Here is an 18,419-nt window from a genome sequence, read left to right as displayed (position 1 = left end):
TATTGAGGATGGTGAAGCTGGGCTGCTCTCAGCCTCCTATGTTTTCAGATATTTACAGAATTTTAAAGTGTGTTCAGAGGATTTCCACATCTTGTTGTAGATGTAGAAAATCCCCCTGGTTAGATACAGTTTATGACTCAGAGATAATATAAAGTTCACACGAACTTTATATTATTACATGGAATGCTGGGTGTACTTCTTCACGATTTCTCTTTCAATAGTCATAGTCTCTGATTTGTGATTAATCCATTTCTTATAATTACATAATTGGGTTGTTTCACATTTGGAATTTCAAATACAAAAACCAAATGTTGATGGTGATAGTAAGCATCCTTACTTTGATCTTTAGTGTAAATATTGGTTTCTGTTAGCTCTCAGGCATATTCTGTTGTCATTTGTTGTCTCAGCCTCATCATAAGCACGAGGCGTGGATTATTATTATCCCTACGTTATAAAACTGGCACTGGGACAGGTTCAGTAATTGCTTAAGATTCCCTAACTTGAACAGAGTAAAGATTCAACACCCAAAGCAGAGCTCATGTACTCAACAGTTGCTTTATCATACTATCTTCCCTGTTTGATTTCACTTAGACTATGATAATTTATTTGACTTATACCTTCATGATTATTTTTAAAGATAGGATGTCCCCTGTGTAATCCAGCCTGGCTTTTAAACTCACTGTGTAGCCTAGACTGCCCTCAATTTTATGATGTTCCCTGCTTTAGCACTACCTTGAGGACTGGCTTTATGGGTATGCTATGGCTTAGAAAAACCAATGCCTTTGTATGTTTATTCTCTCTCTCTCTCTCTCTCTCTCTCTCTCTCTCTCTCTCTCTCTCTCTCTCTCTCTCTCTCCACTTCTCGCTCTCTCCGTCTCTCTCCCTCTCTCTCTCTCTCGCTCTCTCCCTCCTCTCTCTCGTCAGGCAAGGATTTGTTCTGGAGATTGACCATAGAAACATGGAAAATCTTGTGCTTGCTGGGAAGTGCATGGAACACTGACCTCTGTCTCCATTTCCTTTTCCACATTTTGATTTTGGGAGAGAGAGGATCTTAATAAAATAGACATACTGTTTTTGAGCTCACTCTGTAGTCCAGAGAGGCCTTCCTGTCTTTGTGCCTCAGACTCTCCAGTATTTGGGATTATAGGCGGGTGTTGTCTTGTATGGCTATGCTTTTCTCAGTGTGTGAACCTTGCCCATTACCTTCTATTTGTGTGTTTGGTCACTAAAATTTCTGTCGATTATCAACAAAATTTTTGTGATCAATAAGTTGTTGATTTATTTATTTATTTATTTTGATACAGGGTCTCACTATGTAGTCTTGTCTGGTCTTACTATGTAGTCCAAGTAGATGAGGCTGTTCTAGAAGACAGAGTGTTTTGTCTGTCTCTGCCTACCAAGTACTGAGATTAAGGCATGTCTCCAAATAATAGGAGATACAATTCCTTTAGACATCTTATGCCTAACTATGTCTAGCAAAACTGTTGCTTTTATAATATATATCTTTAAATATTGAGTATGGGTTGATCAGGGTTTATTAGTTTAAAAACAAAAATACACTCATTTTTATCAATGAACAATATATTGTTATAGTGACTGTTGCTGGATTAGTGAAAACAGAAAAAATCTAGAAGTTAACTGTTGAACAACTGTCACATTTATGTAGTTTCAAACTTTCGTCACCCTAAAAGACATTTTGCTTCATTGGTCATTCTCTATTTTCTGATCTTTGCCCATTCTCCAGCCTTTCAGTTGCCCCTCATTGGCTTTCTGTTTCTAAGGATTTACCTGTTCTGGATATGCCAAGTAAATATATTTATACAATGTCTTATTTGTGATATTTGATATTTTTAATTGGCTATGTTTTTTCTAAATTGAAACTTTATTGTAAAACATTGAGAATAAAAATACAAAAAGGTTGACCATATATAAAACCTATGTATCTCCAGTGCACTTCTATACAGCTAGAATAGCCATTCTAAGTTGGGGAACTTCACATTGTGTTTTGCCCTTTTATTGAAAATCTTTCTTCATACACTATATTTAATCATGTTTTTTTTTCTCTCTCCTAATTCCTTGTCACCCTCCCTAACCCACCAAACTTTATTTTTCTCATTCTTCCTTAAACAAACAAGCAAACAAGCAGCAAGAAGCAAAGGCAAAAAGCAACAAAAACATTCCACAAAAATTTCAATAAAAATTAGTTGGTTACTCCCATAACACCTGTGCCACTATTCCACCAATGTCTCTTGCAGGCATGCTATTGTTTTAGGTCACAGGATTAAGAGCTGAGTAATATTGATGATTACCTTCCTTTTCTGGTAGGATGCAGAGAACCTGCCAGTAGGAGGAAAGCGTCTAGTTAGGCACTAGCTTGACTTCTTGCTTGATGATATAAGTAAGTGTTGCCTTCAATAACAGGGCTTTACCATCAGGTTGTGGAGAGCAACCAGTAACCTTGGCAATAACCTGTGATGTTTGGGAGTTTCCATGGGGCCCATTTAGCCAATGACTCAGCAAAATGTAGCCCATTCCTGGCAATAGGATTTTACTTGGTGGCATAAGATGTCTATGGGAAATGGTGTCTCCTATTATTTGGTGACTTCTTTTAGATTCTTTTCATATATTACATTAGGAAGCTTCCATAATAATAGGTTTACATATAACTTTTCAAATGGCCTTTAGTGTTATCTATTCCTCCCACTTATTCCGTCCTTAACCCCTTTCTGCCAATTCCCCTCCACATTTAATTCTAGTTCCTTCCCCTTTGTGTCTTTATAATACTATAGTCTATCTCCCCTTCCTTGAAAGAACCTCTCCATGACCCAGTCCCTTTCTCGGTACCTAATCTCTATGGTTATTCAGACTGTAGCACACATTTTGAAAGCTTAAAAGCTAACATCTGCATATAAAAGAAAATATACAATATTTGTCTTGTTGGGTCTGGATTATCTCATTCACAATGATTTGTTTTTCTAGTGCTATCCATTTATCTGTGAATTTCATTTTTCTTAACAGCTAATGATGCTCCATTGTGTGAACATATCATTTTCATTACCTAGTCTTCAATTGATGGACATTTAGGCTGTTTATAATTCCTGATTGTTATGAACAAAGCAATAATGAACATGAATGTGTCTGGATGTTTTTAGATCTTACTATTGATTATTGTCTCTCCTTGTAAATTCTTCTTATGACCACAGCTAAGCAGAGTGCTGGTTATTACAACCAGTATTATTTATGGTAAAAGTGACACAGTGCCAGGCAGCGGTGTTTTTAAAGTGTGTTCATATTCCTTTTTGCTTTTGCTTGGATTAAACTTTAGATTTAATTTGTTTCTTGTTTAATGCTTTATAATGCCTGATAAAATGGCAGTGTTTTAGAGTAGCCAATGTAATATTAAATAGTTGTATTTTTTGTTGTTGTTTTTGTTTCTTGAGACAGAGTTTCTCTGTAGCTTTGGATTCTGTCCTGGTGTAGTAATGAGGAGTGGCAGGCCACAGTCCGGTTCCTAGCTCCTGGCTAGCTTTACCCGAAATAATTACATGGAAGCTGTATTCATTTAAACACTGCCTGGCCCATTATTTTCAGCCTCTTATTGGCTAACTCTCACATCTTGATTAACCCATTTCTATTAATCTGTATTTTGTCACGATGTCTTGGCTTACCAAGAAAGATTCAGCATGTCTGACCTGGCTGCTGGCTCCATGGCTCGCTCTCTCTGCCTGCCTTCTTTCTCCCAGCATCCTGCTCTGTCTACTCCGCCCACCTAATTTTCTGCCCTATCAAATGGCCAAGGCAGTGTCTTTATTTAACCAATGAAAGTAACACATAGACAGAAGACCCTCCTACACCAGCTCTGTAGACCACAGTGGCGTCAAACTCACAGATATTTGCCTGCCTTTGCCTCCCAAGTGCTGGGACTAAAGGAGTGCATCACCACTGCCCAGCTATAGCTGTATTATTAAATTTAATCATCTATTTATAACAGTCAACATTCTAAATGTCCATGAAATAGAATAAACATTTTGGGGGGTGCATGTGTGTGATGAAAGGGCATCACTATAAGGCCTGAATGTATTGATGGGGTTTCCTGTCCTGCCAGGTTTCCACAATTGTTAAATCCCAAAGAAATCACACAGAGGTCTACATTAGATATAAACTGATTGGCCTAGTATCTCAAGCTTCTTATTAACTCTTATAACTTATATTAACCCATTATTCTTATCTGTGTTAGCCACATGACTCAGTACCTTTTTCAGTGAGGCAGTCACATCTTGCTTCTTCTGTGGCTGGATCAGGACTGCATCCTCTTCCCAGAATTCTCCTGTTCTCATTGACCTGCCTCTACTTCCTGTCTGGTTGTCCCACCTATACTTCCTGCCTGGATACTGGCCAATCAGCATTTATTTAAAAAATAATTGACAGAATACAAACCATTCCCACACCATGAATGGGCTTGAGTTCATTATGTAGACCAGGCTGGCCTCTAACTCAGAGATCTGTCTGCCTGTTTCCTAAGTACTGGGTTTAAAGGCATGTATAACCAAGCCCAGCCACACAAAAATGTTTCATGTGCTTTTTAAAAAACTTTTTTCATTTATTGAATGTTACTGAGTACTTTATATTTCTCTTAGGTATTTCTAATTTACTGTTTTAATTACTTTTGCAATATTAAATAATGCATTTCAGTGATTTTTATAAGTTGACATTACTTTGTTTTTCTCTTAAGGGTATTTCTTTGATGGAACAAAAGTACTTCAGACAAACACCTGAGATAAAAGAGGAGAAAGAGTCACAGGAAAATTTAAAGGAACGGCCAGTCACGGTAAAATCTTCACTAAATATCCTCTTTGTGTTAAAGTAATAGTGTGTCTCCTATGGACTGAGTGTTTGTAGAGAGCTGTTTTCTTCAGAAGATATAAGGATCGGTTGCTTTACATGAGAGATTTGAAAATATGACCCCATATATGTGTATATATGGTGAGAACACACATAATTTTAGGATAGCATCCAGAAAACATATAGAACCTTCTCTTTACACAAAGCTCTGGGGCCTGTAAGCAACAAGGGTACCATAAGTGGTAGACCTGCTACACTTACAGATGCTTTTGGTTGGACTGGGTCTTTAGTCCCCTTTGTATGCAAATGGCCTGTGTGAGGCTCATGTGTGTGGTGGCACTAGTAACCACTTGTCAATGGTGTGTGGATAGACCATCTGGCACCTGATCATAGGCGGCTGTGGGCTTAACCTGTATCTAGGGTACCTGCTTCAAGGTAATGTTGTGGGATTTCCCTCTCTATATTGTGAATATGTTTTATTACCATTGGTTAATAAAGAAGCTACTTTGGCTATAGCAGGATAGAATATAGGTAGGCAAGAAAACTAAACTGAATGCAGGAGGAAAGAAGGCAGAGTCAGGGAGATGCCATGTAGCTGCCAAACAAGAAAGATGCTGGAACCTTACCAGTATGCCACAGCCTCGTGGCAATACAGAGATTAATAGAAATGGGTTAATTTAACATGTAACAGCTAGCTAGTAATATGCCTAAGCCATTGGCCAAACAGTATTGTAATTCATATAGTTTTTGTGTGATTATTTGGGTCTGGGTGGATGGGAAACAAACAACAGTCTCTGATTACAAGGTAGCACCATTGATCAATAGAAAATCACCAATAGAAGATTGACTTAGTCTACTCCTGAACTGTTTTAGACAAGGTTGGTAGAAGGGGCAAAGGAAGAACAGTTCTTGTCCAGGAGTGATTCCTTCAGTACCTAGGCCAATAAGACAGCAGTATGCTACTGTAAGTATTCTAGTAAAGGTTAAGTATGTGGTCAATGAAAACTGAAACAATTTCTTTTCCATTATTCATCTGCTCATTACAAATAGTGATAAAATGCCTACAGTGTGACATATACTTGCAATATTAAAGAGAAATGTGATAAATTGTGTTTTAAAAATTGTGTCTTTGTGTCTATGTGTGTGTTGTGTGTGCGTGGTAAGGTGTGGTGTGTGTGTAGTCTTCATACGTATGATATATGTGTGGTATTCGTGTGTGTATTATGTGTATGTGTGTTGTATTGTATGTGTGGTGTTTGTGTGTGTGTTGTGTGTGTTGTATGTGTGTTTTGTGTGTGTTGTTTGTGCATTGTATGTGTTGTGTGTGGTGTTTGTGTGTATGTTGTGTGTGTGTTGGGTATGTATGGTATTTATGTGTAGTGTGTTGTGTGTGTGTGGTGTGTTTTGTGTGTATGGCGTGTTGTGTGTATGTGTTGTGTGTGTAGTGTGTGTTGTGTGTGCATGTGTTATGTGTGCATGATGTTTGTGTGTGTTGTTATATATTGTGTATGTGTTGTGTGTGTGTGTATGCAGGTTTGTCTATGCTGCAGTACATGTGTAGAGGTCAGACAGGTTTTCTGGAGTTGGTTCTGTCCTTCTACCTTGCCAAGGCAGGGTCTCTGTTTTTGCTCCACCTTAAACTCCAGTTTAGCTTGCCTCTGCTGCATCTTGTTTTCATGTGGATTCTAGGGATTGAGCTCAGGCCATCAAACTAATATGACAAATCCTTCTTTCTACCCACTGAGGCATTTTGCTAGCCCTATAATTTTTTTTTGAAGAGCTTCTTGAACTAAGATTTTGAAGAACCCAAGTTTTTTACTATCAAATGCTTTGGACACTTTAAATTTTTTTTAAAGTGAATTATGCTGCTAAATGATGATGGCCCACACCTTTAATCCCGTGACAAGGGAAGCAGAGGCAGGGGATCTCTGTAAACTCAAGGTCACCCTGGTCTACAGAGTGAGCTCCAGGACAACGAGGGCTACACAGTGAAAAAAGCCCTGTCTTGAAAAATCAAAAAGGTACAAGTGAATTAAGTCAATTAATGTTATCTATTGGAGAGGAAAACTGAGAAATTTAAGTCGTTCTTTTTTCCTTTAAGAGAGTACTTGAAAGCCAATTATATATTAACATAAAATATGATTTTCAGGGCCTAAGAGATGCATCGTGTGTAAACGTGCTTCCTGGGCAAACCTGACAACCTTAGTTCAATCCCTAGATCCTATGGTCGAAGAGAAGCAATTCTGCAAAGTTGTTGTCTGATCTGCACACACATACCTGTACACACACACACACACACACACACACACTCCTGCACAAATGATAATAAGAAAATGGTGTATACACATATACTTTATGTATATATGCATGTATATGTTTGTGTGTATATGTATGTATGTATGTATCTACATATGTAGCAATGTATTCTTTCAAATGAAGTACATTAAATATAGTGTCATGTAGGTTGGAAAGTGAGTCATATTTTAATAGCTTTTACCACAGTTATAAATCTTTTTCCTGGTTAATGTACAAAAAATGTACAAGTGGTATTTCAAGACTTGTTGCAGTATGGAATCAGAGTTCAGATGTGTTAACTGAATGCACACATGCAATTAAATCCTCAGGTCTTCACCTTAGATGACCCACGATCTCACGTGTTGAGCGTTTGAGAAGTGGTGTTCACCTTTCATTCACCACAGGCTTTCATCACCTGTGTGGATTTCCACACGGGAAAAGGTGGCTACTAGCAGTTCAGTATTATTAAAGTAACTTGCCACTGCAGCCCTCCTACCAGGGTTCCAAATATTGTCAGGGATCCATGAGCCCCATTTCCAGAACGATTAATCTATGTCAAGTGAAAGAAAAGTTGGCAGTGCGCACTTTAGAAGGAGGCTGTCTAGCCTGGAGGACAGCCTTGCTACTTAGAGTCTATCCTCGGTCAAATTACTTCGCTTGTCAAAGCCTCAGTTTCTTCATCTTAAAGGGTGGGGTTTTATATAGTTCCTCGTGTGTGGATCTGTGCTATTTAGATAGACGAGGCTGCTCGATGCTCCTGCTGCTGAGGCAGTTACAGTGCTGTGCACTAACCCGCCGGAATGGAGGCAGACACAAGAGTGGCATGCTAGGAAGAGGGTGGAGGACCCGTGAGCCTGGTCAGATTCCTGAAGCAGGCAGAACTGTAGCTGGAGGGTTATTGTTGCCCTCCTTTGAGCTTTTTATTCCTCCGTTTTCAGTTTTGATGAATGCTGTTTCCATTTGTTCAGTCTCCCAAGTCTGAACTTTGTGAGACTACATGGAAGAAGCTAGGAACAGAGGAATGCAAAACACAGAAAATGGTTGACAGCATCCAAAGCTATGGACCATAAGACACATCAGCTGACCACAAGTGGGCAGTGAGAAAGCAGAGTGTGTAGCATGTAATCACTCAATATATCTCTTTGTTGTTTGCCTGAAAAGGGCTCTATTTCCCTTTTATCAATGAGGAAAATAATGTAAGTAACTTGATCAGGATCAGACATCTGTGCACTGACAGATCCATGTAGGGGCATTTCATTTGTATTTTAATAAATAAACCTTAGCTGAAGATCAGAGAGTAAAACAGCCCCACTGGTCAGCCTTACAGACCAAGATAGTGGTGACACATATCTTTAATCCCAGTAGCCACACTAGTTGCCATAGAAACCGGGCGGTGCATGCCTTTAATCCCAGTGGTGCACGCCTTTAATCTCAGAACTAGAGAGGATTATAAGATGGGAGGAGACAGCTCTCAGGCATGATCTTAGTCTGAGATTCCTGGAGACAGCATTGCCATTTTTGGACTGAGGTTAAGGTAAGAGCCAGTGGCTGACTGCTTTGCTTTTTGGGTCTTCAGGTAGAACTCCAATTTTTCTAATTGACTTTTTATTAATTGTGCTTCAAATTCAGGACTTGACTCAATACCATCATGTTGTTAATTTTTCTTTTAATAGCACCAGTCAATCACTGTATAAAAATTGTTTTATAATAATTATGGTTAATGCTATATTTTATAAGCTCCTGATCCAGCTATTCTTGTACAACAAAGACACTTGTGTGGTGTTTGACATGTGTGTGTGTGGTTTATTGTGTGTGTGTGATGTATGTGTGTTTTGTGTGTGTTGTTTGTGCATTGTATGTGTTTTGTGTGGTGTAAAACAAAATGGTATAATCATACTGTAAAGCCACTCTATATAATGCAGACTTTTATTTATAGATCTATTGTTTGAGACACTGAGGTATTTAACTCCCAGTGGTCCATAATCCCAAATAATCTTTTAAAAATTGACTAATATAGAAATGTGTCTATGCAGATTTTTTTCCCTTGGGATTTGGTGACATAAAGCCAGAGAAAATAATTTGCTGGTTTTCAGGTTTTTCATTAGGTCAATTTGAAGTTTTCTTTTGAAATCTGCAGGAAAAAAAAAAAAAAAAAAACCTTACCAGCTCAGATGACTTTCAGACACACATTGACCTATCCACTCCGTTGCTGCATAGATGAACAGAGTGGAGAACCGCAGACCCTGGGAGGACCAGAAAGATGAACTTCCCGTCTTTGTGTTTTCCTCCAGCAAAGTGTTCATGAGGAGCTCCCTGAGGCCGTGTCCAGCATCTTCCAGATTGAACAGGAGGATCTTTTGGATTGGGGAGCCATAGGAGAAGAGAACTTAGCGTTTAAGTCCCAGGAAGCATTAGAAATTATGCCACTAGAGGACTTCAGTAAGCCCTCGGAAGCTGGTCGTCCCTCAGTTGATGTGAAATCAAGCAGGCGGTCAACTATAAAAGTAAGCATAACAAAACACTACTGTCAGTGTCGGGAACATGTCGAATTATGCAAACTGGGGATGTGCAACTGTGAGGAAGTAAGCAAAGCAAAACACTGCTGTCTGTGTTGGGAACGCATAGAATTGTGCAAACTGGGGATGTGTAACTGTGAAGAAGTACCCAGGCAAAGGTTGAGGTAGTGTCTCTTGGAAGGACGGACAGATTTTCAAGGTAAGAGGGCATCTGGGTTCTTCAGACACTGGCCACCATTTCCTACGTAGCATCTGATGGGATTTGGGAAGTGTAGTCCCAGGACTAAGCCTGGGTGAGCTTGGTAATGCTTACACATTTGCCTTGTAACTCTGGTGTGGGGGGGTCTTTCCTGTTGGGCAAATGTTCTCCAGAACTTTATGGCTGTTTGTTTGTATCATCAATGTCAGTTACTATCCATGAACTTTAACTCTACATATGGGCCAAACACTTTATTTGTAGTGTTAATGGTCCAGGAAATCAAGACAGACTGGGAGAGCAGGCGACGTTTTTGTAGCTAATAGATATATCTAGGTGAAAGAGGAAGTCAGGGTAAGTCACTTTAGCTGCTCAGACACATGCTGGTAGATCTCCAGCAACAAACAGAATCTGCAGGATCACTGCCTTATTGGCCATTCTCCTCCTAGAAGCTCTTTGCAAGAGTAGGGCCTATTAGTGTTCGGAGGTAAGTCATTATCAACAGCAGAGAAAAGTGCACAGATGTGATAGCAACTTGGCGAAGAAATGCCAGATACAACAGTAACAGGAATGGGTAGCTTTCTAGAAGAGCAATTAACAGCCTATAAAATAATGTGACCCAAGATCGCAAATGGAAGAAAGTTTAAGAGCCTTGAGAGTCTCTAAACCCAAATCCACATTTATGACTGATTCTCCAGAGTTCTGAAAACACATGAAAGACAAAATGCATATCACAAATTACTAGGAAAGTGGCCTGTGGCTGTTGAAAGTTACCTCAGAAGGGCTGAGATTCAGGCATTGAGACCCCTGTAGGATTAAGAACAAAAAAGGTGGTTTTTATGTTATTTTGGTGCAGAGGTAGAGGTGGGGGGAGAAAGACAACCCTGTCATCATGGATAAAGTAATGACAGCAGATGACAGAGCTTCCTCAGTTTAGTTTTGGGAAAAAAGATTGAAGTTTTTAAATAAACAGACATATGACAGAGAAAGGGAAGCTGATGAACCCCTGCTTCTCTTAAAATCTGACAAGTGGTCTTTAGAAATATTTTTTTTCTAAAACCTGAACCCTGAGATTTGTGAGAGATGTTGAGCATTAACTCTGGTGTGAGCAGGTTGGCTCAGGTCGGTGCTTTCCACCCGCAGTGGTGTTGAATGGCAGAGTGCTGCTGGTCACTGTTAAATGACAGAGACCCAGAGCCTGCTTTGGGATTCCGAAGGCGAGATGGGCAACTGCAAAAATCTAGGCTCTGAGGGCAAAGATCTTGATTTCTGCAATCTCTGTGCTCCTCCAGTCTTGTAGGGCACTTAAGAATGGTTAAATAGCTTATTAAAAACTTTGTGCCTCAACCCTTCTAATAGGAAGAGATAATTCCTTGAACATGGGTTCCATAGGGATGAACATGGAAGACCAACCTTCTCTCTTCTCTTATAATTTTATTGGATGAAGTATCTGAAAAAACATGCTAGGTGTGGTGCTTACTGTGAGCTCCATGGATAGGTCACAAGGCTCTTTGCCCAGGTTTTTCTAGCCATATGAGCTGGGCCTAATTACCAAACTGCCTGTATTGATGGATAATGGCAGTGCCACCTTGTTGACAGAGGCTGCTCATTCGTTCCCTGCTGCCCAGACCCAAAATAAACACACAGATACTTTATTATTTGTAGTACTGTTTGGCCAAAAGCATAAGTGGCTTTCTAGCTAGCTCTTATATCTTAAATTAACCCATTTCTATTAATCTGTGTATTACCACATGGCTGTGGCTTGCCAGGCAAAGTTCCAGTGTCTGTCTCCTGAGGCAGCTACATGGCATCTCACTGACTCTGCCTACTTTCTCCTGGCATTCAGTTTAGTTTTCCCACTTAGCTCTATTCTGCCTTATCATAGGCCAAAGCAGCTTCTTTATTCATTAACCAATTAAAGCAATGCATCTACAGGACTTCCCACACCATTTCCCCTTTTCTGTCTAAATAAAAGGGAAGGTTTTAACTTTAACATAGTAAAATTACATATAACAAAATAGGTATCAAGCAAGAATTACAGTTATAATATTTATATCTACTTTATCTTTTATCATAACTAAGGAAAATTATAATTATAACTATTTGTTTTTCAACTCCATCAAAGACCCCAGAAGGATGCAATATCACCTATGTTAACAGGAAGTGCATTGTAAGCAACTTCTAAAACTCTAGAAATGTCAGAGACATCTCGCTGCCTGGACAGTCACTCAAAGTTCTTCTGTACTGTTGGAGCACCCATCTTTAGCCTACAGGCCCATAGTATCAGGCAGACTTTTCCACGAAGCAGGAAATTTCAAAGACATCTGCCAACACTACCTTGCTATGACAGAGATGCTATGCAGATGTGGTATAGAAGGCACTTAACATCTGGTACACAGACATCTTAGAACAATTAGTAATTATTATTTGCTATGCTCTGAATTTCAGCAGACCACATATAAATGCCTCCTGAGAGTGTTTCTGGTGAGATTATGTTAGAAATACTGGCTAGATTTGTACCAAGTCAAGCATTATATGGTACATGATTAGTGTGTGATCTAGGGTTGTGTCCAGTTTAGCAAACTCCTCAATAACGTGGATGAGAATATGGGAGATTTACTGATTGGGTTCAGTGATAATGTCTAAATTTTGGTGCTTAGAGGTCAGATTAAATTTAACAGGCATGAAGATATTTTACATTTTGCCTTTGGGTCTACCAAAGTATGAGAGGATTTAATAGCAAATGTGAATGACCTTAGAACTTTAAATTATGATGTCATTTTGTGATAGGGAAGACAGATACAGTGTTGGTTTACATTAGCTGATGGGTGCCATAGGAAGATCATCTTTCAGTTGGTTGATCTGATCATATCATATGTCAAATATTGTATTCATATCTGAGCATCCAACCACAGGAGGGTCCCTGACAAATTAGACTGAAGAAGGGATGGAAAAGCCACCACTTCAAATCTATTCCATGTAAGTGACAGTTGAAGGGACCAAAGTTGTTTATCTGGGGGGAAAGCTGACCGGTCCAAGGCATTATATATAGTCATATATTCAACTGTCTGTCAAATGGAAAGGAACTAGATTGTATTTATGGTTCCTGGGGGTTTGGATTTAGACTGGTAGATGAAAGGCGTTCTACTCGGGAGTAAAGAAACAAAACAGACATTTCAGTAAATGGAAGTGTTTGGAAAAGAAAATGGCTGACTCTGTATGGATCCATGTTCACTGTTCCTGACTTTGTTCATGCAGATGACCAAGATAGGTAGAGATACTGTAGGCAGAGTTCAGATATGAACTACAGGAGAGAATAAAATGCTTTCCTTTCATGATTGCTAACTCCTTATGAGAAGTAAGCCCAAAGACTGCAGCTAACATGTGACAACCTCCTTTTACCTAGCCAGTTTCTACTTTTTCTGGCTATACCTGTGCCTTTGCAGGGAAAGCCTCCCTGCTTCCTCCCTCAAGTCTCAAAACAAAATAAAAACACGCAGCAGTCAATCCAAGGAGAAAACCCTGTGTGTGAATTATTACCACCATATATTATGAAAAAAAAAGTGACGGGGGCGGGAACATCAGGTAAGAAGAATAGGAGGGAAGACAGTCAGGATGCAATCCCCATAACTCACATGAATGCCAGGAGGGTGCTGTCACCTGCTTTTAATGCCAGGTTCTGATGGGAGACAGGGATCCCTGGAGCAAGCTGGCTAGCAAGACTCACTGAAATGGTGAGCTGTGAGTTCAACTGTGAACTGTCCTCCCAGTGAATAAGGTGGAGAGAGAGAGAGATGGGAGATGCTCTCAGCATCAGTCGTGGACCTCCACATGCACACAAACACATGTGAGCACATACATATGTACACACATACCATACATGAAGAAAAAAAGAGTAGACTGGGCTGGGACACAGCTTAGTGGTGGAGTGTTTGCTTAGCATGCCTGAGACCCTGGGTTCATCTTGTGTTTTTCTTTAGTAATTTAAGGTCATAAATGAAAAATCTTACAAGAAAATATGATACTAACATTTTTATTTTTGATAATGTATGTACATAAAATTAGGAATGGCTTTAGGGATAGTAACTTATCTTTAGTATTTATATTCTGATATACACATGGAAATCAGGAGTTTATGTATGAGACATAGCATTAAATATGAGAGAAGGCTCTAACTCTCCATATTCCAGTTTTACTTAATGGTACGCTTTCTGTGTTTTTAAAGGTGAGATCTTCAGAATTATTGCAAATCAGAGGAAGAGAAGTCAAACGTTCACAAAAAAGTAAACCAGTTGTTAAGTCATTGAAACCAAGAAAGACTGTAAGATCTCAGGAGAATAAAAAACTAATTAACAAGTAACTTCCTTAAGTTTATATATTTTCTGTTTTCTTTGTAAATATTTATTATTATTTTACGTGTATGAGTGTTTGCTTGCATACATGTATGAGCAAAACACGCATTCCTGGTGTCTGAGCCAGAAGAGGGCGTTGGATCTCTTGAAACTAGAGTTAAAGATGGCGTGGGTTCTGGGAATCCAAGTGCCCTTAGCTGCTGAGCTGTCTCCACCCCACCCCCCTACACATCTTCTTATCCAGAGATAAGTGGCTTGATATGTGAAAACGTATTGTTAGGAGGAAAAACTTAATGTCTCATCATGTGGTGTAGAGATCCAGGTGGAAACTTCTCAAAGGAAGAACTGGTGGCAGGCTTCCTAGTCGGGGTGCATTTCCTAGTGGGGGTGCACGTGCATCCTCCACACTCTCTGTTTCTGGTTCTGAGGGGTAGTTCTCTCACCTGGGATAAAGCATGGTAGAGATCATGGATTTGGTCATGATTTGATTAACTAACTGCTTTACTTTATTGTTTAATTTTATCATGATAAAAGAAAGATCTCACTCGACATGGTCATAGGCTCATCAACTTAGTAATTTCAGTTTCTCCTTGGTGTCCATTCATGTCCTCTCCACTGTCTCCACTTTAATGAAGTTTCTTTTATTATCATTGAGATTTTTTTCATACAGTATATTTCAAAACATGTACAGTATATGTTTTCCCGTCCCTCGGCTTGTTCCCAGATCCTTCCTACCTCTCCCTTTCTACCCACACAATTTTATATTCTTTCTCTCTCTCTAAGAAACAAATGAAGAGATGAATAAATCCCAAAACAAACAAAGACAAGAAACACACACACACACACACACACACACACACACACACACACACACGAATCACCCCACAAAAACAGAAACCAACAATCAAAAGAGGAATGAGACAAAAATTGTGCAAAAAAAGCAAAATGAGACAAAAGTCTACAACATCCCCATTTAATGGGGCTTCTTACCACACACGAATGCAGTGTGAGTTTGAATAGGGGCGAGATCTTCAGATCACAGTTTAGCTGTTGCCACTCATCCTTGTTGAAACTGGTTTTCTCTTCATTTCACCACTGGTGTTTGATGGGCTGCTTTATTCTAGATTATCCTTCATCTAACTCTTTACGGAGGTTTAAAGAACCTTTAATTATTGGTTCTTATTGTTGCTTAGGAAACTGGGAAGGCCTGGACATGGAAGACGACCTGTTTGATTTTCCTTAACTGCTGGCTTGAACTTTGTAAATGGACATTACTCACCATTTAGTAGTTGAGAGTAGATTCCTGGGTAGAGAATTCCCAAGCTGATGAAACAGTGAAATTGGCATTTAAGTGACCCTGTGCATGCCATTGCTTATCTGCATTGCTTTAAGCTCATTTAGTTAGCAAGATTATGTATTAAAACAAACAGTGACAGCAGGCAACAAGTATTTTACCTTCAATAAATAGTTACTGTCAGATTACCAATGAAGCAGAAACTTCTTGATTTTTCTTTTTGTCCCTAAAAATCTTTGCATTTAGTGCATTAAGCAAAGTAGTGTGGCCACACACAGAGTCAGGGTCTTTTCTTTTTAATGTCTTAGCATTTCAAAGAATGACAAATAGTCCTGCTTAAAGAGAGTGTGCTGTAAAAACACAAAGGCTTTCTTGAGAATGCCAAAAATATTTGTAGATCTTATTGATATATATTTGTTATTTTAATTCACGAAAGCTAATTTCCAGAAACCTCCATTATAGAGAAACTAGACTGAAGTGCAGGGGAAGAAATATAGGGCATTTAAAGAATTTATTTTATACACGAGAATCTTGGAAAAATATTGCTGAAAATCCCTAATACACTGCTCCTTTGTCTTTAGCCAATCTATCTTTTCTCACCAGTGACTAACCCTCAAAGTAAGTGATTGCCCTGAGAACTCAATTCTACATCACAGCATATTGCTGTTTAGCTCAGTATACCAAGGAAGATTCATTTGCTAATCTGTGCTGTTAAGCTGATGGGAACATAAGAATTCAGATAGTTGCAATACTTTTTTAAAAAGTAAAACAAACAAACAAACAAAAAACACACAACACACCGCAATGAGTAGCATAATCTGAGGCACGCTCTACTAGCCAGGACCTGTCTGATACAGGATGATGGTTCAAGTAAGCTTGACATGGGAGCTTACCTTTCTGTTCCTTTCCCTACTCTCCCCCCCCCCCACATCTCTACTTCCCCCTTCTCTCCATTTTCTGGTAAGGGAGAACCCATAGCCCTGCATTCCTGATCATTGTTTGTCACGCTCCCATTTAGGTTTCTCATCTCAGACATTTCGCTGACTTCAGATGTACCTCTTCTCTTCCCTCACAGTGTTCACAAATATCATACCCTGTCCTTGTTGGACTCTATGCTATTTTGGAAAAGTTATAGACTGCTTTGTGTGTGGTTAAATAATGTACATGTATGCCTAGCTATAGGCTAAATGCTGTATATGCAATTCAGTAACAGTAAAAATAAAATGAGTAATTCTACAGCCCTAGAATATCCAATATCCATTTTATTTTTTTTAAATCCCCTGTTATCATAAAGTTAAAATCTCAAAAATTTTATTCCATCCTTTTTTTCTAAAGGTTTTTAGAGAAATTGATAATATAACTTGCAAGCTCTAGAACTAAGCTTCTGATCCTGCCCCTGACCACTCCAAAATCTATATTCTTTATACCGTGCTGTTAGTTGGTGTTTTCTAGATACATGGACCAGTATACAGATCAGACTGGCCACTGGGAAAGGGCCAAAAAAACAGACAAAAAAACAGGGCTAGCACAATGCATGGAGAGAGTGATTTATAAAATACAGACCTTCCTTCCATAATCAAGGGGGCTGGGGAATAAAGCAGAAAGTGAAGGAAAGAAAAAAAGAACTTGTCAGAGGCATCTGTCATCAAGGTATTGTCTGAAGGATGTTTAGACATGAACAAAAGGGCAGACAGCAGTCTGTCTTTGTGTGTTGTCCTTCAAGCTGATAGCAGTTGACATCTGTTATGCAAGAAACTGGTCTAAATGCATTTACTCTTCTTAAGTCAAGAACTATGGTCAAATGAGAACTTTACAAGTATTTAAATGCAGGCAGCACAATCCAAGAACTACATTCTTAACATGGGTGCTGGAAGCCAGGAAGGATGCCTTTAAACTTAGAGATGTCAGACAGGTGCAGTAAGCAACAGAGAACGGCTGTGCCGAGTAAAGGGAGCAAAGATGGATCTGCAAATGAGAAAAGACAGAGAGCATGGTACCCAGCTCACCTGGTCAAGCCTTGTCTTTGAGGAGGATCATGACTGGAGTGAGCTGGTAATGAGTAGAGAAGGGATGGACCTCTCCTTTGCTTTGGTTTTGCAAGTGAAGGAGAGATGTCAAATATTTTGTCTCTTGAGCATGAGGAATCTAGTTTATTGTGATAGCGGGGATGAGATTTGGAGCATTCAGCAGAGGGGAAAAAATCCCTCTGGAGAGGATTTTGCCAGTGTTCAAAGAGAAGTTCAAACCTAGGAGGCACATCCACCTGGGGAATTGAAGACTTCAGATTAAAACAAAATTGAGAGAAAGATGGAAATCTAGGGCTAGAGGGTGCTCTGAAAAGCTCAGAGAGGATGAAGAATTTCAAGAGGCGTCGGCTCTGTCTTGCAGAGCATGGCCTACAGATGGCAAGCTCTTTTGATCCAGTGGAGTGAAGAGCTGGCGTGGAATAGCATCAGATGAAGGGCACTTCTCAGGAATTCTCAGTCTGAATTAATCGGAAAGGCATTGGGTTTACAGAGAGCAATAATGCACTTGGATCCCAGGAACTGCTAATTTGGAGATCTAGCCAAACTAGGCCTGCTCCAGAGAAAGAAAGAAAGAAAGAGAAAGGGTGATCTCTCTGGTACAGATCTATGAAGGCTAGAATATGTAGAGCACCTGCACACAGCCTGGCACACATTAGGATGCTTAAAGGGATAATTGGATGGCAGGTGGCATGCAACATCAAGGAAGCAGGTCATCGTGACTTCTTTGCTCTTCTGGAAAGGCAAGAGGGAGGCACATTTTTGGGAGTGGGAAGGGATGTAATACCTGAAGACATGGTGTCCGTGTTCCACTGATGAACTTCTGTAGTATGGGTATTCTTCCATTTTTTTTTTTTTTTTTTGCAAAGGAAGGAACCCTAGACTGAGTTACAGAATTTA

General features: G+C 39.5%; 1 protein-coding gene across 1 annotated transcript in view; it reads left to right on the top strand.

Moving 5' to 3' along the window:
- Ttc6 (tetratricopeptide repeat domain 6) overlaps positions 1-18,419 on the top strand; it is a 164,115-nt gene that overhangs the window by 57,838 nt on the left and 87,858 nt on the right. Inside the window, 3 exon segments of the mRNA XM_038336062.1 lie at positions 4,733-4,828; positions 9,429-9,641; positions 14,075-14,205. Of these exon segments, the coding sequence (XP_038191990.1) occupies positions 4,733-4,828; positions 9,429-9,641; positions 14,075-14,205 (440 nt within the window).

This window comes from Arvicola amphibius, chromosome 7, assembly GCF_903992535.2.
Source record: "Arvicola amphibius chromosome 7, mArvAmp1.2, whole genome shotgun sequence".
Lineage (NCBI taxonomy): Eukaryota > Metazoa > Chordata > Mammalia > Rodentia > Cricetidae > Arvicola > Arvicola amphibius.
This window is presented reverse-complemented; position numbering and strand designations above follow the sequence as displayed.